A 26,799-nucleotide genomic window follows, 5' to 3' on the forward strand; every position below is an offset into this window, starting at 1 on the left:
TGATGACGTTGTTTTGTATGTTTGTATGCACGTACATACAAAATGATGATGAAGTTGTTTTGTATGTTTGTATGTTCGTACATACAAATGATGATGAAGTTGTTTTGTATGTTTGTATGTACGTACATACAAATAATGATGAAGTTGTTTTGTATGTTTGTATGCACGTACATACAAATGATGATGAAGTTGTTTTGTATGTTTGTATGTTCGTACATACAAATGATGATGAAGTTGTTTTGTATGTTTGTATGTTCGTACATACAAATGATGATGAAGTTGTTTTGTATGTTTGTATGTACGTACATACAAATAATGATAAAGTTGTTTTGTATGTTTGTATGCACGTACATACAAATGATGATGAAGTTGTTTTGTATGTTCGTACATACAAATGATGATGAAGTTGTTTTGTATGTTTGTATGTTCGTACATACAAATGATGATGAAGTTGTTTTGTATGTTTGTATGTACGTACATACAAATAATGATGAAGTTGTTTTGTATGTTTGTATGCACGTACATACAAATAATGATGAAGTTGTTTTGTATGTTTGTATGTTCGTACATACAAATAATGATGAAGTTGTTTTGTATGTTTGTATGTTCGTACATACAAATGATGATGAAGTTGTTTTGTATGTTTGTATGTACGTTTTACGTTTGATACGTAAGACGATTCTAAGATGGGATAGCTTGAATGAATATACGCGCGATTTAACTTTATTGTAATTCATTCAATTTTCTTAATTTATGCAAAATAAAGAATTCAAAATGGCGGCTAAACAATAATAACGATAATAACAATAATAATAATAACAACAATAATAATAATAATAATTATAATAAAATCCTTTGTTTGGTTATGTTTGCATAGGACAGCAGGTACATAGATTCATCTATTAGTCGAATGTGTGCGTATTAATTAGCGTAGGTAGGTACGTAAGACGATTTTCTCACCTTTTCGTCTTATGTATGGCAGTATTTTCTCTTATCTAGGGAAATGTGTGTGTGTGTGTGTATGTGTGAGTGCTGGTCTTTGTGCGTGTCTGTGTGTGTGTTTGAATCATAGCGTGTCTGTGCATTTGTGTCTGTGTATTTGTAAGTATGCGTGAATATGTTTGCGTGTTGGTAGGTATCCGTGTGTAGGTATATGTGCATATGTAGACATTTTCATTATGTACACATGTGTTTGTGTATGTATGTGTGTGCGTGATTGTGTGTGTGGTCAGTGTGGCCAATGTGGTCAGTGTGCGTGTGGTCAGTGTGCGTGTGGTCAGTGTGCGTGTGGTCAGTGAGCACACTTGTATGCAAATATAGAGCTCGCATAATTGCGTAACGGCGCTAATAAATTCGGGTTCGCTATGGCCAAATGAGGGTGCATATATCTGCGATTTCTTCCCGGTCATCATCATCGTCGTCGTCGTCGTCATCATCATCACATTATCATCATCGTCATCATCCTCGTCCTCATCATCGTCATCATCATCACCACATCATTGTTATTATGATTACTCTTATTATTATCTTAGCATCATTATCATCATTATTTTCCTCATTATCATCATCATCATCATCATCATCCTCATTATTGTTATTATTATTATTACTATCATTTTTCCATCATCATATTTGTCAACCAAACATCATAAGTTCGATTAAAACGCAATGCAATGTTATCTTCTAAACAACCTCGTCACTATAATAAAAAAAGTAGTAGTAGTAGCTACAGCAGCTGCACTGACAGTATTAGCAGTAGTGGTAATAGTAGTAGCAGCAACAGTAGTTGTAGTAGCAGCAGCAACAACAAATTTACTGTATGGACTTAATTATGTAATTTTTATAAAATCATTTTAATTCAAAATTCTCTAAGACGCTGAAAGTTGTGAGTTATGATAAAAGATAGAAAGAATAGTATTTAAACTTTTTCTTTAATGCTATTACTATGCATATATATAGATATTATTATAATTTAACAACAACTGCTGCTGCTGCTACTTTTGCTACTACTTTTACTACTACTACTACTGCAACTTATGCTACAACCACAAGAGCGGCCAAAGCGGCAGCTGTTACTTCTACTACAACTGCCTACAACTATCACAACTACTTTTTATTACAAAATACTTCAGCCATTATAAGGACAACACCAGAGACAACTGCTGCTGCTGCTGTTGCTGCTACTACTACAACAACAAGTACCACAACAAATGACTACTGAAAAATAATTCAGCCATTACTACTAAGACTAGTAAAGCAGTAGTAGCCAGCTAAACATCATATCCCATGCTGATGTATCTACCAAGGGGATTACTTCTACATGGTCCTAAATTATTTTTTATAAATTACAAAAATAATATTTTTAGCATTTGTTCGTTTGTTTGTTTGCGTATATGTGCGTGTGTTTGCGTACGAATGTATGTGTGTGTGTGTGTGCGTGTGTGTGTGTATTTATGTATATGTATGTTCGCATGTGTGGTTTGTAAATGTGGGAAGATAAGTACATATGTATAGTGTATATGTTGTATCGGAAATGTATCGTATCGTATCGTATAAATCTATGTATGTGGGTGTGGTGCTTATGTATGTGTGCATGTGTGTATGTGAATTTATGTATATGTAAGTGTGTGTGTATATTTGTGTGTATGTATGTGTGTGTGTGTGTGCGCGTATGTATGTGTGTGTGTGTGTGTGTGCATGGTCTCTTTATGATATATTTCATTTTTATCATCTCTTGCTTGTAAAGATTGTTTAGCTATCCGAGATAAACTATTGATAATAGCCGAAAAATTATAATGGAATTATTAATATTATATTGTAATTTGAGTTTTTATTATTATTATTATTATTATTATTATCATTATTACGTGAAATATATGATAATTAAGATAATAATAAGAAGAAATAGTTTATTTCTAGAATATCCACAGATATAATTTTATTTAATTATTTTGGTTTAAAATTTTCACATTTAAATTTTGTGAGCTTAATGTGTGTTTGTGTTTTTGTGTGTGTTTGTATGTGTGTGTGTGCATGTGTGTGTGTGACAAAAAGAGAACGAAAGAGAGAGAGAGAAAGAGAGAGAGAGAGAAAGAGAGAAAGAGAGAGAGAGAGAGAGAGAGGAAGAGAAAGAGAGAGGCGGGGGCACAACCACATCGAAACATCTCCTCAGTTTTGCATAAATTTATCGTTCGTTATCGTGCTTTATTATTGAGATATTCACCTTCGAATTATGTGCAATGTATTGGTATTAAATTAAGTTATCGTATCTGGAGATGAGCACCAAGAAGATTTACTATGAGGTGGAATAGATAAACAAGTTTTCGGAGATGAACGAAACACACACGCACGCAGTCACAAACACACACACACAAACACACACACACACACACTTTCACTCACTCACACACTCACATACATATACATACACACACACACACTCACACACACACACACATACATGCAGACACATACACACATGATAATTCACGTACACGCAAGGTAACACATTAATTTCTTGTCATATGCGCCGAAAATCAAACAAGCGAGAAGACATATTAAACGAATCACGCACGCACACACCTAAAAGTAGATTTGCATGGCGATCCCACAACTATGCTTAAATTCTGTATTTTCAACAACAAGCGAATAAATGCTAACATTTTCAAACCTTCCTATCAAAACTTCCACTCTTACTAAATTTTTGCAAAAAATTCGGTGGATAAACAACATGGAAAAGTTTTAACACATTGCAGAAAACATAAAATAAAATCTAAGGCGCACATATACACAGGTAGCCAAACATATGTGCAAAGTGCAAAGATACGAATACAAACACGGAGATATATGCATAAATACACACATACAACCACACACATTCTCACAAACATGCACACATAGAGAGACGTACGTTGAAACAAACAATCCGATTTGGGTTGAAAGTAAATTTCATCTCATGGAGGAATCAGTTGGAGTAGTGGAATAAAATGAAGCGGCAACAATGAGAAATAAATTCAGACGCACCTTGGATGTGCGAGCTTGTGGTGTGTGTGTCGTGTGGTGTGTGTGGTGTGGTGTAGTGTGTGTAGCGTGTGTCGTCTGGTGTCGTGTGTTGTTGTTCTGTTTGTTTACTACTGCTCTTGTACTCATTTTGCTCTATCGTCCGCAATTGTCTGTTTCATGCACAACTAAGTTATGCCGCGTTTCTGTTGTGTGTGTGTGTGTGTGTGTGTGTGTGTGTGTGTGTGTGTGTGTGTGGTGTCTGTGTATGGCATGTGTGTGTGTTTGTGTCGGTGTGTGGGTGGGTTTATGAGTATACAGAAGCAGGAGCAAGAAGTAAAGAGAATTCAATAATGAAATGTCTTGTAAGATAGATTCATGCAGGAACCGTCGGAACTTTGAAATAATGGGCTTCATCTCATCGATGGAGAAAGTGGAAAGAAAGATTGAGATGAGATTTGAAGTTTGCTTGCTGAGAGTGTGCGTGGAAAAAGTTTGGAAAAAGATAAAATGGAAAAAAAAAGATGAAAACGCTATAAACATTAAAATGAAATTGCAGAATATCGAGAGCAAACAGATAAAGGAGATGGAAAAAAACAAAAATCTGAATGAAAAAGAATACAAAATAAAGGAGAAAGAAGGTTGAAAAAATCGCGAAAAACGATCGCTGATGGCAACTTGACGCCGTGCAACAACTAGAAAAACAAACAAAACAAAACAAAACACCAAACAAAACAAAACAACAAACAAAACAAACAAAGGTCCTCTTGTAAACAAACAGGCAGACCAGCTAAGGATACCAAACTTGAAATAGCGACATTAGGAACATAAACGTGGGAACGAAGCTTTTTTAAGCGACGTGTCCAAATTAAATTTTTCAAAATGTCGATAAAACTGAAAGAAAGTGCGCTCCAACGACCGCCAAAAATCATTCACGCACACGCACGTGCACATTTTTTGGAAAATGTTTACGAAATGGAAAAATACCTACTACCCATATGTACAATCGATACGTATTATCAAATTCATGCATTGAATGAAGTTTACCCCACAATTCAAACGTTTGAAAAAATGATTTCTTTTAAATGAAACATTATTTTCTTTGCATACATACAACCGAACCCAAAATAAGCCAAAAGTCTGACGCACATACATACATACATACATACATACATACATACATACAGGCCGCTGTTCATGCGGTTCGAAGATTGGTCATACATACATACATACATACATACATACATACATACATACATACATACATACATACATACATACATACATACATACATACATACATACATACATACATACATACATGCATGCATGCCATTCGCACATACAAAATTAAACAGAATCACCCACATATACAATCGCACACACATCCACACATAAACACACGCACACACACACACACACTCACTCATTCAACATAAACACCTATCGACACTTGCACAAAGAATACAAAGGAGCAAGTAGTATCCTACATGGATGCCGAACAATTGCTCTCTTACCCTATGACCTCTCTGTAACATTTGACCCTTTTGAGCAGGGTTCGGTCGTTATTTAACCTTCACTTTGGATTAAAGGAGCAAAAAGTTTGGCGGTTTAATACTCCGACGTGTGTAAAGATGGTCGTAAATAAATCGACCAGGCAGCTATGTTTCTTGAAAGTTTCTTTCTTATCTTTCTTTTGTTTTGAAACATTTTAGTTTGAAAGTTTTTTTGTTTTGTTTTTTTTTTCAATGATTTTGTTTTTAGTTTTTTTGTTTAAATTCTTAAACAAAAATGTTTTTTTACGTTTCCTAAAAAATTCTTTCTTGATTCAACATTTTTTCATTTTCAATTTCTAAACAATGAAATCTTTTTGAAGAGCGCATTTAGATTCTTACAAACAAAATTATAAACGCAACTCGTAAACTTTTTAAACCATAAAAAACCAAAAATAGGTTTGCAGTTTGTAGAAAAAAATAAGATAAATAACAAATCACATCATTGTTATTCGGGATCTCATGAACATTTTGCAAAAACAATACACTTGATTGTGTTAATGCAACAAGTTGTTTATTCATTATTCGTCTTTTTACCACGTAAATATACACTCACAGTACTAAAACTAAAATACGATTAGTTATTTTCTCTTAAATAACATTAAAGAAACAACAACTATATATCGAATTTTTTTGAAAATTTTCAAATTTGAATGTTGAAGCTGGAAAAAGCGAGATCAAAATGTGAAAAATTTTGATCGAATGCAAATGGTTGGATGAATGGTCATTCGTTCGTTTTTTGTTTTGTTTTGTTTTTTGTCTTGTCTTATTTTTTCAGTTTTTTGGGTTGCATACATTTTTCATTTGTATATTTGCTGGTGTACAATAAATTAAAGAGATCAACATATATACAAATGTTTCTTATTCAGTGTGTGTGTTTGTATATATGTGTGTGTGTGCGTGCGTGTGTGTGTGTTTGTGTGCGTATATATAATTTTGTGGTTCACATTTTTCTCTAACAAATTTATTTTTTCATAGTTTATGCTGATTTGCATAATATCCGGTTTTTTCAAAAAAGAAAAATTTCATCAAAATTACCTCTGAAACAATACTTCGCATGGAAGGGCCAATGAATAATGCAGCAGAGCATTATGTGAGCCAACTACAACAACAATGGTTTCGTAAAACGTTTAACACCACCAACTACAACATCTACAGACTGCAACCAGAGGCGTCATTTGGGGGGAGGCAGTGCCCCCCCAGAAATCAAAATTCTAAATTTTTGCTGTACGAAATTATTATGACAAAATTGCAAACACTATAAAATAATTATATAAAATTATATAATTTATTATAATTATATATACAAAATATTGTGCTTTTTGAATTTTTAAATGTCAAGCGCTATACAATTTATTTCATTTGTTCCTACAATAATTCATGTTCTGTTTTAAATTATAAAAGTGTTAATTTTAAATTCTTTGTAAAAAGGATATATATAGGATATATAATTTAGTAATTTTAAAACTTTAAAAATTTTGAAATTTTAAAAACTTTAAAAATGTATAATTTATTATAATGTTGCACTGACGAGACTAGGTAGTGGAAATAGTACTATATGCATACATGTAGATAATGACATCTTCTGTAAATAGGAATTTTGTTAATAGCATTAACAAGTTAAGTTTAGTAGATCGGAGAATTATTCGAAGAATCGAGAAACTATCATATAGATTGAGTACTGTAAGAAACGCCGTGATCTTAAATAATATATATATATATATATATATATATATATATATATATATATATATATATATATATATATATATATATATATATATATATGTGTGTGTGTGTGTGTGTTACATGCTAAGTCATAGGCCACATAAGTTCGCCCCTCCCAACCAACATCTGAAATGACGCCCCTGACTGCAACCACACCAACTACAACAACCACAGACTGCAACCACATCTACCACAAAAACAAAGGCAATAGCAACTACAAAGTCAACCACACAAATACCCCAAACAACAACAACGCAACAATATTTCCATTATCACCACTAACATGTCAAATACATCAACATTAAAAACATCAACAACAACAAAAACAACAACGCAAATATTACCAAAAAGATGACAATGAAACAATCAATCCCGTAAACATAAACAAAACCACAGAATCTAAAACCTCAAAACTACCCAAAATAGAGAAAAAAAAGTACAAAAAAACGATACAAAATACTACAACAATATACAATAAAATACAAAACAACAACACAAAATACAACAAACTGAAAAATACACCCGCTAAAAACGACAAAACATCGTCACGAATCAACACTCTCATTAATGTTGCATTCCAAGTTATTAAATCCAACAGACAGCACCTAATGGTATATCGCGTCATTCGAAATGTCATCATTATCATCACTAGAATAATCATCATCATCATTTAACTCATCATTTTAATCACCACAATCATAGTTTGAATCATCAATACAGTCATCGTTACAAACAAACACACGTACGCAAACAAACAAGCAAACAAACAAGCAAACAAACTTATAAAAATTTATGAGATGAGTAAAGGTTGTTCAGAGATACAGTGAAAACACACTTTGAAATTGTTTGCCTATACAAAGTTTTTATGAAAAACCCAAACAGATGTTGGGAAAAAATGATGGAAAATAAATGATGAAAAACTTAAAACAGTAATTTTAAAGAAAAACAATTTTCAAACAAAGAGTTATGAAAATTTTATTTATTTCTAAGAAAGTTTAAAAGTTTTGTTCATAGGCTCATTCGTTCACTCATTCCGTGATTTATTTGTTCATGCTTTCACACATTCATTCATTCACACATACACGCATGCATTTGCTCATTCATTCATTCGTTCGTTCGTTCGTTCGTTCATTCATTCGTTTGTTTTATTTATTCATATTTTTCTTAGCAAAGAAATTATCTTTCGGACAAGAGGACAAGAGAAAAATGCGTAACCACACATACACACACACACACACACACACACACACACACACACACACACACACACACACACACACACACACACACACACACACTCACACACGCACACACACACACACACACTCATACACACACAAACACAAATACACACACACATAAAGAAAACTGATAAAATATGATGGTAAAAATAAATAATAAATAAAGGGGAATATATATAAAAAAAAATTCTTCTATCTCAGCGTATGTAGAAATGCAAGAACACAACACTAAACAGTAAATCTAACGCAACTGAAATGTCTCCTTGTATTTGTGCGTGTGCGTGTGTGTGTGTGTGCGTATATATGTGTGTATGCATGTATATGTTTACATCTCTGTGTGTGCCACAGTTTGTTTATGTCTGCACAAAAATAAAATTCATCTCATTACGATACATACATTACAAGAAAACACATTCAATATAAAACAAATACAAGAAACAGTACAACACAATACATACAACACAATACATAAAATACAATACATACCTTTGTATATCTTTTTATTTTTGCTTACATTTTTTTCTATCTGTCTATCCATATACAAATGTTGATATGCTTCGTTGGCCGTTCTGGGGCACGCATACGTGTAATTATTTGAGTCTGTACATACATACGTACAAACATACATACAAACAAACAAACAAACATACATACATACACGCATACATACAAAGAAACATACAAACATGCATACAAAAAACATAAATATATGCATACGTACATACAAACATACATACATACTTACATACAGACAAACATACTGGCATACATACTTACATAGACAAACATACAGGCATACATTACATGCATACATACATCCATCCATTCTCGTGTTCCTCGCTTAAACATTGTTTGTTTATGTGTAGCGAGGCGCAAATGTGTCATTCATGACTGGAAGTGTGTGTGTTTGTGTATGTTTGTGTGTGTGTATGTGTGTGTGTGTTTGTATGTGTTTGGTTTAGAGTGTATACCTGAGACGACTTATGCTCAAATAATTTTTGTTTAAATATTAAAAAAAAATTTTTCATCTTCGATTTTATAACCTATCTGTCATTTATTCTTTCAATCATGTAATCATGTAATCATTTCTTCATTATTTCATTCATTCATTCAAAGATTTATTTATTTATTTCTTCCTTCATTCATTCATCCACGTCTTATTAGAGCAAGAATGAGTTATTTTTTGTGTCTAAACAAATTCTTATCTTCACCTTTCTTGGCATATTTCTGAGATTTGAATCTTCAGTAAAAAAAAAATATTTGTGCGAATGAATGAATAATTAAGTGAACGAGTGAATGAATGAGTAAATGAATGAGTGAGTGAAGGAGTGTGTTTGCATGTGTGAAGCCTTAGTACTTGACTGATGATGATGAATTGAAGTAGGCTTAAGATGATGTGGTTGCTGTATTAAATTCACCAACGCATGTTTGAGCGCCCTGGCACATGATCAGACATAACAACATCATGTAAAGGCAACACTGATACCAAGTATTACACAGGAAATACGCATAAATACCAAATTGTATACCCATCATTGCATGTAAAGATATACAAATGTGTGTGTATTTGTTGTTTCAGGGTTCGAAAAATACAGAGATACATGAAAAGAGGTATACATATGTGTAATTTTTGTATCAGGAACTTTGTTAAAATACAAAAAACCAATGCAGGCCTAACGTTACATGTAAAGCCATACAAAACAGTGTACAATTTGGTATTTTCGGTATTCGTATACCACGATGCACTGAAAAAATGTCCGAGAAGTTGCTAGTGTGAACAGCAGAAGATGGCTCGTGTTAAAAGTTGCTTAAAGTCACGAAACAATATTGCGACACAAATTTTGTATGTCAGTTTGTATACATGCACGCATACATATGCGTTTGTATGTTTTGTTTGTTTACATTGCTTGTATGTTTGTATATCTTCTGTTTGTATATCTTCTGTTTGTATATTTGCCAGTTACATTTTCTGTGTGTTGTTTTGTATGTATATGTCTATGTAGCTGGCAGGTATGTTTTTGAATGTATGTAATGTATAAATGTCCGTATGTTTGTATAAACGAATGCATATACATATATATTTGTCTGTTTGTTTGTCTTTGTTTGTTTGTTCATTTGTATGTTCGTTTGTATCTAAAAAATAAAATGATTAATGCCTTGAACGTTAGCATGGGGCAGAAAAGACGATTATTCAGATTTAATATTTTACCCTGCTACTATCTTTATCAACGTAATAATATTCGCTACACTACACTAAATTAACATAATTAATACTTGTCGTTAACATAATTTATGCCCATAATCATCGTAGCATTAGTCACGTTGTTACTTGCTATCAGTATTGCCTCGGTGATCACTAAATGTTTGTCATTTACATCATTTTAGTAGTCTATGTAGCAGTGTGTTGGAGAGAAATATCAGATTCCGACTTTGATTCTGACACTCTGCTATGTAATCATTACTATCGTTTTAATTATTCTCATCATCAACATCATCATCATCGTCGTCGTCATCTTCCTCATTATTTTCATTATTATTATATTTTTATATAATTTTTATTATAATTTTTATTATTATAACTGATGACTGGAGCGTCGAATTCATTTCCAGTTCCTATCATTTTGAAGATGACGGCTGATGTTGTTGTTGTTAGTATTATTATTGTTACTGTCATTATTGTTGTTATGAGCATACCATTACCATCATCACCATCATCATCATCATCATCGTCATTTAATCGTCATCATCATCTTAATCATCATCACCACCATCGTCATCATCATCTTCATCATTAATCATCATCAGAACAGAACGAAGGACTTCTGCCCGTTCTCTTGTTCATACATGGATACAACTTCGAAGAAGGTTGATGTCGACGATGATGAAAATGATGATGATGATGGTGATGACGGTGAAGATGAATGCACTGACGTTGATAACGATAATGGTGTTGATGATGAAGATGATAATAATAATATTATTATTAGTATTTAGAATACATTTAGAAAAATACTTAATATAATGATAATGATGATAACAAGTATAGCCATCATCATCACCACCACCATCGCTATCATCATCACCACCACCACCATCGTCATCATCAGGAACTGGAAATGCATACGACGCTTCGGTCATCAGTTCATTCGGCCGCATGGTCGTCGTCACTATCAACTACAGACTCGGTCCCCTGGGTAAGATAACGTCACGATGACGTCACTATGACGTCATGATGGGGATGGTGATGATGTCATGATGGTGACGTAATGATGATGATGATGACGGTGGTGATTGAGATGCCATTATCGTGGTTATGTAATGATGATTTGGATGTTGATGATGATAGCGTTGATGATAATCATATTGATTTTGTTGATGGTGATGATGACGATGGTGATGACGTAAACTATCAGTGTAATTATCCAATAATTATTAATCAGTTTAATTATGCTATAATTATTTTACTAAAATTACTAACCTAAAAATAGCAAAATAACACTGATACTACCGTTACATTCAATGCAACAGCTTCTTGTTGGACTACTACTTACTCTATGCTGATGAAAAGCAGTTATTATTAGCGCTATTTAAAGATCAATTTACAATTATAATTACTCTCAATAGTATAATTCTAGTATTATTTAGTTTTAAAGATTCAATGTGAGTGCTATTTAGACAAGAGTATCATGCTAGTATCATTTATCTTTTAAAATTCATGTACTATTTAAACAGCAGTATCTAATTACTCTTAAAAGTGTCATGGTAGTATTAAAATATCTTTAAAACTCAATGTTGGCGTTATCCCAAACAGGCGTTTCTACACCACAACTTCAAGTAAAAATACTACCTCAACCTCAACTAGATTACTACACTCACCCGTTACTATTAAAAAAATTTTTCAGAGAGACAAAATATTTTTTATACACTTCTAATGGACTTCCTCTTCAAAAGACAACAATTTCAGATAAGAATTTTTAGATGAATAAAAAAATATTTGGGAAAAAATTATAAAATTATTGTTATAACCCTGCAATGATCAAATTGCGCTATAGTTTGTTATCTTGGATATTCGTTATCTTTACAATATTTATAATCTTTGGATTGTTAGAATCTCTTGTATATAGAGGGCGTGCAACATATGTATTATACAAAGTAAACTACATATGTGCGTGTGTACTAAATTTGTATTTAAGGACTGATGATACTTCGCTTGATAGTACAGCAAAGAAGGAGGCAAAGTGGAAAAGGTTCATTCTAACTCCCACAATAACATGACTAGACGAAGGAAGATTATTCCGACAAAAGTAATAACTAATAAGAAGAGAGAGAGAGAGAAAGAGAAAAAGAAGAGCAAGATAATGAACGAACGAACAAACAAATGAATGAATGAATGAATGAATGAATGAACAAATAAACAATCTAACGGACGTAAACAAGATATAACACACAAATACCACCGCATTTGCAAGTACTAAATATTTTGAGCGATAATATAGCTAAAATAAATGCATACAATCACATGCTGGCAGATATAAACAATAGAAATTTAATTAAGATGTCTGCATAGATAATCTAGTTGTTTTGTTTGTTCGACAGTGCGTTTGTAAGTTTGTATGTATGAATGTTGGTATGTATGTGTGTATGTATGTATGTATAAATGTATATATGTATGTATGTTTGTATGTATGTGTGTGTGTGTGTGTGTATGTATGTATGTATGTGTGTATGTATGTATGTATGTATGTATGCATGCATGCATGTATGTATGTATGTATACATTTAGTTTTTTAAATTTGAAAAAAATTTCTCGAGGTTTCGTGCCTGAAGTCGTATATACAAATTTATCCTCGTGCTAAAAAAAATGACCGCTGGAGTCAAAAAGAAGAACAACAAAACTAAAATTAATTAGTAAATAATAGTGAAGTAGGAAACAAAAGAAGAAAGAGAGAGAGAGAGAGAAAAGCAAAACCCAAAAACACGAAAGAAGAAGATGAGATTACGTAGATAGATGCGAGGCGCTGTTTGAAGCATTGAACCTCCTCTCCCTTAAACATCAAATATTCATAGGACAAAATGTTTGCTTCTATGTTTCATTTCAATTTTTTAATAAACAAATTATTTGTCAGAATTTAACAAAAAGTATTATGTATTAATTTTTGAAAAATAGTTTTTGGGCGCTAAAAAAACCAAATTATCATTGATGCATACACACGCACATACACATCAATAAATAAACAAATACATACATACGTACATACATACATACATACACACACACACACACACACACACATACAATCATTCATACATACATATACAGAATAAATACAAAGCATACCAAAACACAAAACGTAATAAAAACCGGAAAAAAGTAAGGTGAAAAATATATTTATTTTAATTATTCAGATGTCATTTATAATTAGTTATAAATTGATGTATATTTAGGAGGTGTAGATTAATACAAATACGCCTTATACAGGCAATGTGGATAATGTGTCTGGCTTTATTTTTTTGGAGTCTTTATACAATTTAATGTGTAACGTAAACGTACACACACACATACACACACACATCACACACACACATACATAAAAAATAACAAACAACAACAATATTAATAAAATCAATAAAAATTCACTAAAAGTAAATTCTATAATATATTTAGATATAAAAGCAAGTTTTCCTTTGAAGATTACATTGAAGTGTGTAACTCAATTCATTTTATTATAACAATCCTTTCCTACACATAATCAAATAAAACCTTAATCTCTTATTAATTCTTGGAAACCAATAAAAAAATATATTTTATATATGTATATGTACATATGTATATATATATATAAATAGATATGTGTCTAATTTTTTCTTTCGCTTTCTCTCCCTCTCTCTCTTTCTCTCCCTCCTCTCTCTCTCTCTCTTTCTCTCTCTTTCTTTCCCTCTCTGTTACATGATGTAATGAAACCACATGTGTTTGTAAGCATGTTTATGCATACATACATACATATAAACATAGTTGTGTTTATCAATTTCTTGAATAAATATGAGAGAATGAAGAAAGAAATGGATGAATGAGTGAATGTGTAAATGAATGAAGGATTGAGTGCATGAAGGAATAATTGATGATGGAGTGCATAAATGACGGAACGAATGAATAACCAAAAAATAACCAAAAAATAAATACATATATAGGATAACGCATAAAAACGAAAATTGTGTATGTATGTCTGTGTTTTTGTGTGTGCGTGTGCGCGTGTGCGTGTGTATGTTGTTAACCTTCGTAATGAAGACGAATGTTTGGTGCAAGCCACGGAATGAACGCTATTCAAATAAGTTAGAAAAAAATAATTTAAAATGCCTCCTCTCCAAAGCCTAAGGGGCTGGGTCTTTGGTGATCATTCTTTCTTGGGCTGTCTTCTTCTTTCTTTCAATCATTCTCTTTCTTATCTCTTCCTTTCTATCTTTTATCTCTACTTTTTTATCTCTGTCTTTGTATCTGTTCGTGTTTTTTGTTTTTTATTCTTTCTTTTATGACGTCATTTCAGATTAATTTCATCTTCTCATTCTTCTTCATCATCATTCTCACCACCACCATCTTCATCTTCATCATCGTCATCAACTCTATGATTGTACTAACCGTGTTTATAGATATCGTCATCAACGTCATCATGAAATTATGATCATAGTCACGCTCATAATCATCATCATCATCATCATCATTCTCATCACCACCATCATCACCACCCATGATGCCCAAGAACAAATCAAACGCTATCTCAGAAAGAAATAAATAAAAGAAATTCCGCGCCAAAATTAAAAACGACTAAATTCAAATTTAAATGGACCAATCAGAGGCGAGCACCCGAATCAATTTCGTCCAATCATCATAAAGCCTCTGGATCTATGAAATTGGATGCGACCATCGTTATTGTTTCATTATCTTTATAGAGTTCTATGCTGGTGCTGCTGCCTCTTTCACTGTCTATGTTGTTTGTTGTTGTTGGGTTTATTGTTGTTTCTTTGCAGAGTTGTTTGTATAACTTTGTATGTTATCGTTTGTATGCTGTTGTTTGTATGTTTTGTTGTATTCCTTGTATATCGTTTGTATGTTTTGTTGTTTGTGTGCTGATGTTTCATGTTTCTTTTTGTTTTTTTTGTATATGTTAGTTAGTTTGTATTTATTTTTGTATGTCTCTTGTTATACAACGTTTGACAACTACAAAAATCCTATTGTATATATGTTTGCGTGTATGAACATATCCATCTTTTTATCTTTATATGTTTGTATATAGTTATATTTTCCAGTTTATGTTTGTTATTATTTTTGTTATTGTTATTTTTGTAAAATAAAACAAAGAAATAGAAACCGATTGCTAAAAATTTATTAACAAATCTATCTAACTAAAGTTTTTGGAAATATTGTCTCGGGCTTTATAGAAATTTATGCTCTCTTCTCGGGAAACGAAACGAAACATGCACGCACACACGCACACACATACACACACTCTCTCACACACATATACGTACATACACACATACACACACATACATACATTATAGTTACGTTCATAAAGGACCAACAAAACTGCTTTTAAGGATGATAATAATGTTTATGTCTTCTTAAATGTCTTTGATTTTGAGGATTTGAGCGACATCGTTATTATTATGATTATTGTTTTAAAATTCTTTTTGTTATTATTAATTTTTTTCAAAATAATTTTCAGATGTATCAAAGACACATTCGTTTGCATAAATTCTTCATTTTGTTTCATTCACGCTTCACAGAGAATTGGTGTGAAATACCGATATCTCTTTGCGTTCGAACTCGGTCACTGCAACAGTAGAGCCAGGCGCCTTCACCATTACTCCATCGATTTTCGTCATTTTGCTTATTCATGTTATTCATGTTGTTATTTTTGCTGTTTAAATTGTGGATGATAATTATTTTAAAGCCTGTCTTTATCGCGCTTGCTTTCCATGTTATTTAGTCATTCATCGCTATTTTTGTTAGTGTTACTTGTGTTGTTGTTCTATTTTGATGTTGCTGGACTTGCTGTCATGTTATTGTTATTGATGTTGTTGCTCGCTAGAGTAACATTGTTGTCTATGCAGCAGTAGCAGCAGCAGCGTTTCAGTGGCGTCGAACGTTCTCACGACGCTGCGATAAAATGAAGTGACTCCGTGGTCAAGTTCAAACGTACCTTCATTTGCAACTTTTATCCCGAGCCTTGTCTCGCGATTTGTTATCTTTGTCGCAGCGCGTCGTCGTCGTCGTTGGCGGCGTCATCATCGCCGTCGTGGTAGTACAGATGTCGTCACTGTCAGCACGCAATCTCTTCAACACACGATAAAAAATCCAATACAGTCATTCATCTCTCTTTCCCTCTCTCTCTCTTTCTCTCTCTCTCTCTCTTTTCTCTCTCTCTCTCTCTTCCCCTCTCTCTCTATATATATACATATATATACCCCGATAGTGTAGTGGTAATGCGCCTGCTCCGGCTTTAAATTGTCCGGAGGTATCAGATGAAAAGTAAACCTCGACTGTTGTACGCAAAATATCTATGTCGCACACATACAAAGGCCGTTTGTACGTGTGCCTTTGTGTGTGTGTGTGTGAGTGTGTTGTGTGTGTTTGTGTTGTGTATGTAGTCGTGTGTGTATTTTAGTTTATGATGTTGAGTAATATAAAAGGGATGACGAACGTTGTAGTTTGTCATTCATTGAAATGATTAGACGATAAGATGATAATTTCTTTGCGATACTATTACAAAGTATGATGATGATGATGATGCCCATTTGATGTGATGACGAAGAAGACAATGATGAAGATGGAAATAATAGTAATGATGATGAAGACAATGATGATGATGATGATGATGATGATGAAGACAATGATGATGATGGTGATGATGACCATAATAACGATGACGACAACGAAGATATTAACAACCAACCAAATAATTAATGCTCATACACGTCCATTATTTTTGTTTTTGTATCAAAAAAAACAAATAAGGCTGCCTTCACAAACAAAATGGCGGTTTTTCATTGCAGATTTAATAAAACAAATTTTCCCGCCTTTGGACAAAACTGACATGTTTCTGGTTTCTGGAAGAAGAGAGAGAGAGAGAAAGAGAAAAAGAGAGAAAGAGAAAAAGAGAGAGAGAGAGTGAGAGAAAAAGAAACAACGAGTTGAATGGAAAAAATTCACATCTTTTTAACCATTTGTTTATTTATTTAGTCCATTTTTTTCATTATTCAAACTTTTCATTCAGTCATTCGTTCCTTCTTCCGTCCATTCATTCATTCATTCATTCATTCATTCGTTTATTTCTTATTATTTTTATTATTTCAAGTAATATATTACGGATTTTGTAAAAATTTTATTCAAAAATTTGTCGAATTATACCGCCATCCATATACATTTCGTTTTTCTCTGTTTATTCGCACCAGTATTAAGTTTCCAAAAACATCATCAACATCACCACTGGCGTGTGATAAACAAAGTACGGAGCCAGCGCATAAAATAATAATCAAATTTTAATCAGTTGTAAAAAAAATAGACGAATTATTTTTCCAAAAATTTACTAAATCTTTTTGTTATTTTTTATCTTTCTGTTTCCGATTTTTATTTTTCTTCCATCTTTTTCCTTTTTCTCATTTTACAGAGGTAATGGTGATAAATCTGCTATCGAATACGCAACTTCGGGCTAGAAAAATTTTTCCATAAATAAATAAATAAATGAGTGAGTGAGTGAGTGAGTGAGTTAATGAGTGAGTGAGTGAGTGAATGAATGAATGAATAAATGAGTACATAAATGAATGAACAAATGAATGAACAAATGAATAAACAAATAAAAGAAGGAATAAACGAACGAACGAACGAACAAGTGAATTAATGAATAAAAGAATGAATTAAGGAGTGAGTTCAATATAGTATCAAATTATATTATAAAATAAACGAACAAACAAATAAAAAGGAAAGGAATGATGGAATGATTGCACGGGTGAATGAATGAATAAATTCGCGACTAGTGTGATTGATGACATAATTGATAAATTAGTTATTGAATAAATAGATAGAGGGATGAAATTGACAAGAGGATGAATGAAATATGATGGATGGACGGGTAGGTGCAATGATGGATTGAGTGAAAAAATGAATAAAAAAATGAATTTAATATGAAGCTCTTGACAACATTAATCAAAATGACATCTTGTCAGATTTATTTTTGTTTCGTTTTTTTTTGTAATTATCATAGTCGATTGTGTCATCATCATCACCACCACCACCATCATCACCATCATCATCAGCAGCATTACCGTCATCATCACCATCATCATCATCGCCATCATCGTCGTCGTCATGATCATCATCTTGGTTATTATTAATTTTATCATCATCATCATAGTTGTCCTCATCATCATATTCGTCATCGTCGTCATCATCATCGTCATGAATCGACAATCTCACCGGCGTTCGTTTTTTTAATCACTTCATCAGCAGAATCATCATTAATTTATTTCCTCACCATCATCACCATCATCATCCTCTTCAAACAACATCCTTAAAAATTCTACATGGATCGATGAAGGCTTCATCCAAAACTATTCTGTCTGTATTAGCAAAATACTACCCAAAAAAATAGTTATAAAAATGGTCTTTGTGATATATTACTTTTACAATAACAACGCCCGTTTTGAAGCAAAAGCACAAGAGAAATTGACCTTTAACCTTCAACCCACTTCAACTCATTTCCATTGACCCCAGGTTTCTTGAGCACCCAGGACGGTACCATTCATGGCAACTTTGCAGTTTTGGACATCATGGCGGCTCTACACTGGATCCAAATCAACATCAAATCATTTGGCGGGAATCTGAACAACGTCACCCTATTGGCTGAAGGTCACGCCACCTCATTGGTCCACATCTTGTTGGTCACTCCAGTGGCCACAGGTTTCTTAATTAAATTTTTTTTTTAGTTTTTATAAAAAATTACTGTAAGTTAGGGTTTGAGATTTTTTTGAATGAGGATTAATGTAAATGTTATTGTAATAAATTATTATTATTATTATTTCGTTTCTTTGAAGAACTTTATACACTCCTTTGTTGTTTTGTATTGCCAACTTCGACTTTGAACGCGCGGGCAAAATTTTAATAAATTCCATCATAACCCAAAACCAACGATATCATTCTTATGTCATTTCATTCTCTCACCAGCACCATCACACACCACCACTATCATGACGTAATTGCCACCACTATCACTACCACCACCACCAACTCTCCCATCAGTTAATCACCTCTTCAACAAAGCCATCCTTGTTGGCGGCTCCTCGTTTGCCACCTGGGCCACCACCGACCACCCGACCTACTACGCCAAACTTCTTGCCGACGCCTTAAATTGTTCCGTTGTCGATCAACCCTCGCCATCATCATCATCATCACCATCATCTTCGTCGTCGTCTTCAGCATCTTCGTCATCGTCCTCATCATTTCTTTCATCCTCTGCGTCAACATCGACCACATCTTCATTCAATCCAACCAAGTTGAAAAACTGCCTCATGAGTAAGAACAGCAGCGAGATTTACGACAAAAACGTTCAAATCCATGCTCCCAAATACTTCTCCTCGTTCGGCCTCAACATCAACCCCTACAGCATTCTACCGCAGCCGCTTGAAGATCTGTCGCGCAAAGCATCCGAGCCACCAGCGTCCTCGACGTCAGCGTTTGCAGCTGAGCCTGCCTACAAGACAACGAAACTTCTCCTAATCACCAGTCAGTCAGACGGTCTCTCGAGATTGTCTCAGTCTCAACTGGAGCACACAAATGCCGAAGTTGTCGATCGAGTCTATCGAACTTACATTCAAAATGTTTACAGCAGACACAAACAACACATTTATGACGTCATCAAGCATCATTATACCGACTGGGAAAGAAGCGATCCCAAGTACTTGCGCGATAGTTTGGCCGAGTTTTTGTCAGATACTCAAAGTGTCGTGCCGCTGATGAAACTGGCTCGAATGCATGTTCAGAATTCGTCATCAACATTTCTTCTCGAATTGAATTTCACCTCGGTTCGATTTCAATCCAAACAACAGCCACAACAACAACAACCACAACAGCCGCAACAACGACAGCCACAACAACAACAGCCACAACCACAACAGCCGCAATTACAACAGCCACAGCAATCCCAACAACAGCGATTCGTCAATCGTTACAGTGATCTAGCATTCATGTTCGGAGCACCATTGGTTGAATCACTGGAACCTTGGTCGATTAGTGTTAGTAGTAGTAGTAGTAGTAGCAGTGTTTATGGGAGTAGCAGCAGTAGCAGTAGTAGCAGTGGAAGTAGCGGTAGTGGCGTAGGGTTCGGCAACAAACTAGAGCGAGCAGCTTCGGAAAATCTAATTAAAATTATTAGCAACTTTGTGTTTACGGGGTAGGTTCGATGTATAATACGTTTATTTGTTTGCACCACTGTATTTCTGTGTGTTTGTATGTTTGTTTGTACTGTATGTTTGTTTGCTTGTATGTTATAATTGTTTGTATATTTGTATATATGTGCCTATTTATCAACTTCAACTTTTCTAGTTTGTCGCTTGTTTAAATCATTCCAAACATTTGGCGAGCTAAATACGCAGCCTATTCAAATTATACCCAATAAATATTCTGGTATGTGTGTATGTCTGTATGTATGTATGAATTTGTATAAGTATATATATGTTTAATGTTTACAAATGTATTTTTACAACTGTATGTATAACAAATTTGTAAACTATGCAATGTATAAAAGTTATACAAAATGTATGTACACAAATCTAGATGCAATATATACAAATTACGTATACAAATGTATGTATACAAATGAATAAATGTTTCCTGAAAATACCATGGTCACATAGATGGTAAGGATGTATGTATGTAATGTTTCAAGACACGCTTCATGTGGCCGCTTACATGGCAAGCTTAATTAGTTTTTGCATTAATATTAGAGGTAAGCGCCCGTGAAATGGTATGTGTGTGTTTGTTTGATTGCTTGTTTGTCCATTTGCATGCTTGGAAATGTTAGTTGGTTGGTTGGTTAGTTAGTTGGTTGGTTGGTTGGTTGGTTGGTTAGTTGGTTGATTGGCTGGCTGGTTGGTTAGTTGGTTGGCTTGTTGGCTGGTTGGTTGGTTGTTTGGTTGGTAAGTTGGTTGGCATGTTGGTTGATTGGTTGAATAGTTGGTTGATTGGTTGGTTGGATGGTTGGTTGGCTGGCTGCCTGCTCGGTTGGTTAGTTGGTTGGTTGGCTTGTTGGTTGGTTGGTTGGTTGGTTGGGTTGTTAGTTGGTTAGTCAGTCATTTAGTCAGTCTGTCAGTCAGTCAGTCAGTTAGTTAGTTTTTAGTAAATTTGGTTAATTCTTCTACTTCATTTTATGCGATAGAAATTTGCAAATTATTAAATTGTAATTCATTCAACCAGCCACTAATAACTCGCATGTCGATTCATTCATTTATTTGTTCAGCCATTAGTTCATCTATTATCTAATTAATTCATTCATTCGATTAGCTTGTGTGTCTGTATGTGCTTGTGTGCGTGTGTGTATGTGTGTGTGTACATTACAGAACGATATTTTGACGATATTTTGAAAGAAATTTGAACATTTGAAATGTCAAAACACCACAAAATAACGAAAGAAAAATACCGAAAAAATTTTTTTACGGAAAAAACATCACAAAATAAAAATATAGAAAGAAGAAAAATACAAAAAAAATTTTTTTTCCAATCGAGACAAGTTGGGTTTTTTTTATTTAATCACATTTCTCTAGTTTTTAATGTAATTTCTTGCTAGAGCCAATTGGTTATTGTCCTTGCCACTGATGTTACTGTGGATTGTTTCGGTCATGAACTTTACTGACATTAATGTTGTTACTGTTGTTAATATGAATAATAATAAGAAATATTCTTATTAACTCTACCGTGAAAAACTTTATTAACGTCATCATTATGATGATGTTGACGATGAGCATGATGATGACGATGATGGTGGTGGTGGTGATGATTTTGACAAGGACAAAATATTTGTAGCGATAAAAACCGTCAACAAACAATTTGTAACGCCAGAGTTAATTTAACGAAAATGGTTTTTTTATTTTTCTCTCTGACATTCGGGGCCTTTTTGTTTATTTACTTTTTACTTTCTTTCACTTTCAATAATTTTTAATTTAATTTTCTGCATTTTTAATTAAATTTTTCTCTGAAGTATTAACTTGTAATTTAGTTGAACTACTCCAAACATCATCAACAACAACATCAACAACATCAGCAAAATACCGTCAACAACAACATCCACAACAACAACAACATCAACACCAAAAAGAACATCAACAACAACGACGACAACAACAAAAATAATTTTTTTGCAGCAATCCAAACAGCCAACAACATCAGCAGCAGCAGCAACAAACCAAAGCTCGACTAAAATTCAACAAAAACGCCAACAACAACATCAACATCAGCAACAACTACAACAACGTCAACAACAATATCAACATGGAAAATACGGAATGGTCTACTTACGATAATATCAAACAGATATATGCCGTCCTTGGTATGAATATTAGTAATGTTGATAATTGAAGAGATGGTGATCATGCTGATGATAATTCATTCGTTTATTCGTTCGTTCATTCATTCGTTTGTTCGTTCTTTCGTTTGTTCGTTCGTTCGTTATTTCGTTTGCTCGTTTGTTCATTCATGTTGAAAGTGACGATGAGGATGATGATGGTAATGATGTTTACGATGATGACGACGATAATGACAATAATAATATTAAAAAAATAAGAAGAAGAATCATAATAATAATAAAAAAATTATATTGATGATGACGTCAATGAAATTAATATTGCAGAACCAAAAGGAAGTCCAGATGAAAGTAAGTATGAACTCATTCATTCAGTGATTTATATTTACTCATTCATTCAATCATTTATTCGTTCGTTCGTTCTTTCGTTTGTTCGTTCATTCGTTTATTCTTTCGTACGTTCGTTCATTCATACACTCATTCTTTTGTATATTCGTTTGTTCGTTTGTTTATTCATTCATTTGTTTGTTTATTCAATAATTCAACTATTCATTCATTTTTTCTTTCAACCATTCATTCATTTTTTGTCTATCTTCTTATCTATCACTTATTTTTAAATTTCATTCAATAGTCATTTTATTCATTCCTTTTATCTTGATCGATCCGTCCATCAACATTCATTCCTAAAATCAATCATCCACCCACTTCATTTTTTTGTCTTTTCGTCCGTCTATCCACCAGCTCATTCATTTATCTATCCCTCCATCCATCAATTTATTCTTCTAATCAGTTCTCTATTTATCTATACATACAGTAGTACAGTAGTTTGATCGATTATTCATTCATTCATTCATTTTTATTTATTTACTTTTTCATTCATTCATTCATTCAATAATTCATTCACTCATTCATTTATCTAAGCACCAATTCATTCATCCAATCACCAAATCATTCATTCATTCATTTATTCATTCTTTCTTTCATTCTTTCTTTTTTTTCATCCATAAGCTTTTTAAGTTTTTCATTCATTCACACATTCATTCATTCACACATTCATTCATTCACACATTCATTCATTCACGCGAATGTTTGTTTTTTAGTTCAGCGGTTTATCCATTTATCTTCATCTTTCAATCTCTTGTCATTGTCTCATATTAGAAGTAATCCGGGCGTATGTACATTCCTTCAATCTTCCCTTCCTTCTTTTATTCCTTCACTTTCAAATTTTTTCATTCATTTGTTCATTCATTTGTTGATTATTCTTTTTTGGTACTATCCTTTTTTCCCATTTGTTCGTTTATTCTGTCTTTCATTTATTTCCTTCGTTCATTCCTACTTTCAAACTTTCGTTCTTTCTTTTATTCCTTTATTTTCGCGAAACAATTTATCATGTTATTAATCCATCCATTAATTTTTCTACCTTTTGAATGATTGGATTTGTTATTAATTGATTTTTTCGTTTAGCTGTTCATCCATCTATCAAACCATCTTTCAATCTATTTATCCACGCATTCATCTATCCATGTATTCGTTCATCCATCCATCTAACTGTCCATCCATCCATCCAACCATCCATCCATCCACTCTTCCATCTATTCATCAATTTCTCTTGTCGATTCTATTTAAATTATACCCACTCATCCATTTGTGTTTATTTTTCAAAACGGGCCGACTGACTCGGTGGCCTGGTGGTTAGGAGCGCCTGCCGTTGTGCTGCAGTTACTGGGCTTGAATTCAAAGAGATCCATCCCACTAAGCAAAAAATATAATGCTTGAAGAGTTCTACATATCTATGTTTATTAAGTGTATCAGTTGTATGTGTGTGTTTTCCTCTGTGTGTGTTTTTATGTTTGTCTGTGTGTGAGTGTTTGTCTGTGTGTGTGTTTGTCTGTTTGGGTGTATATTTGTGGTTGTCTGTATGTGTGTTTTTGGTTTTTTTCTGTGTGAGTGTGTTAGTCTTTGTGTGTGTTTTTGTGTGCGTGTGTCACTGAGTGTGTGACACTTTGAAATGTATAAAGAATGAAGACGAACACATTTACAAATAATTGAAAATGATGTCAATAACTATATTTCAATAAGTTAATCTCTAAATTTAATTAATTAAACTGCTAATTGGAAACCTCTGGAAATGAATGGTCATCTACTTCTTCAAATGCTCACCTTTCCTTCTTTTATATAGAAATTTATTATTCCACACAAACAAACAGACAAACAAACAAACACACAAACACACACACACACAATTACATACCCACATACGCAAGCAATCATACAAACATACTCACGTACAAACACACTCACACATACACAACCAAACAAACAAACGCTTATTATTGCTTGTCTATTTATAAGTATGCAAATCAGCGCACACAAATTCATGGCTACGTATATCCATGCTATGCATGTCTCACATACTAACATAGAATATTACATACAAACATACATACAAAACTTGTATACATAAATACAAATACCTGTATATATCTAAACACAAATTAATACATATACAACAATCATCGCACTGACTTTGAATACAAATATACAAAAGGATATAAACAAATTAATATACAATGACATGAAACCCAAAAAAACATACTAATAAATCTATACAAAAACGAATAAGTACAATTGGACAAAATACAAATGTATATGACTTGTATGCAAATAAACATAGCTTAAACATAGACATACATACAATTACTAAAACACACACGCACGCACACTCACACACACGCAAGCACACGCACACAGATGTGTCTCGTTCGATACACTCATTATCACTTGACAGTCACTGATTGCACACACTAAATGATGCCAATTTTTTAAAAAATAATAGAAATAATAAAAGTTACAACGCTAATAATAATAATAATAATTATTATTATTATTATTATTATAAAACACCAATAATAATAACAATAACAAAAAAAATAAGAAGAAAAAAATAGACGGAATAGATGTTTCGACTGAGAAAAAAACTGATTTTTAATAAATTCAAATGAACAATGACGTGAAAAAAATTGAAAAATGAGAAAAAATTAATAAAATATTTTACAAAATTTTTCACAAAACCAAAAAAAACCATTTAGGTATAAAAGGAAAGAAAAGAAATTTATAATTTATTCTCTATCGGACGCTGAATTTACTACACTAGTAACACTGGTACACACACACACACACACACACACAAACACACACACACACAAACACACACACACGCGCGCATAAACAAGTACGTACAAATAGACACACGCATATATAAGCACACGCACATATGGGCACTGCGAGCGAATACCCGTATATGGAAACTCTGAAATTCTAACACAGCAACAGTCATTCACACATACATACACACACACATGCACACAAACTTACACGTACAAACCAACACACAACCCTCACATACACATAAACCAAAAAACTTTTTCAAATAATTCTCGTGCAGTTTTGAAAAAATTTAAAGCTTTGCTGATAGGAGAGAGAGGAAACATTTTCTGGTCTGCGTGCATTAATGGGTTTCTAATAAAAAATACAGTATATGTATATAGAGGAAGATAATCGAACTCGCACACGCATACTCAAACGTCTCTACACACAAACATACAAACACACGTACACATAAACAACACACGCTAGTACCTTTGTATACACACTTTTTTACATGTAAAAAATATCCAAAACATAAAAAAGTGTACGCATCAAAACGTGCAC

At 33.1% G+C, this 26,799-nt stretch overlaps 1 protein-coding gene across 1 annotated transcript; it reads left to right on the forward strand.

Annotated features, from left to right (window-relative positions):
- Positions 1 to 17: 17 nt before the first annotated feature.
- Positions 18 to 19,939, forward strand: HELRODRAFT_71063 (hypothetical protein; the record flags this gene model as incomplete). Its single annotated transcript, XM_009032962.1, has 5 exons — positions 18 to 101; positions 11,332 to 11,386; positions 11,629 to 11,715; positions 19,290 to 19,475; positions 19,815 to 19,939. Coding segments are annotated over 5 exons (537 nt in total), but the record flags the coding sequence as incomplete, so codon positions are not given.
- Positions 19,940 to 26,799: the final 6,860 nt, after the last annotated feature.

The sequence above is a fragment of the Helobdella robusta genome, assembly GCF_000326865.2.
Source record: "Helobdella robusta unplaced genomic scaffold HELROscaffold_9, whole genome shotgun sequence".
NCBI lineage: Eukaryota > Metazoa > Annelida > Clitellata > Rhynchobdellida > Glossiphoniidae > Helobdella > Helobdella robusta.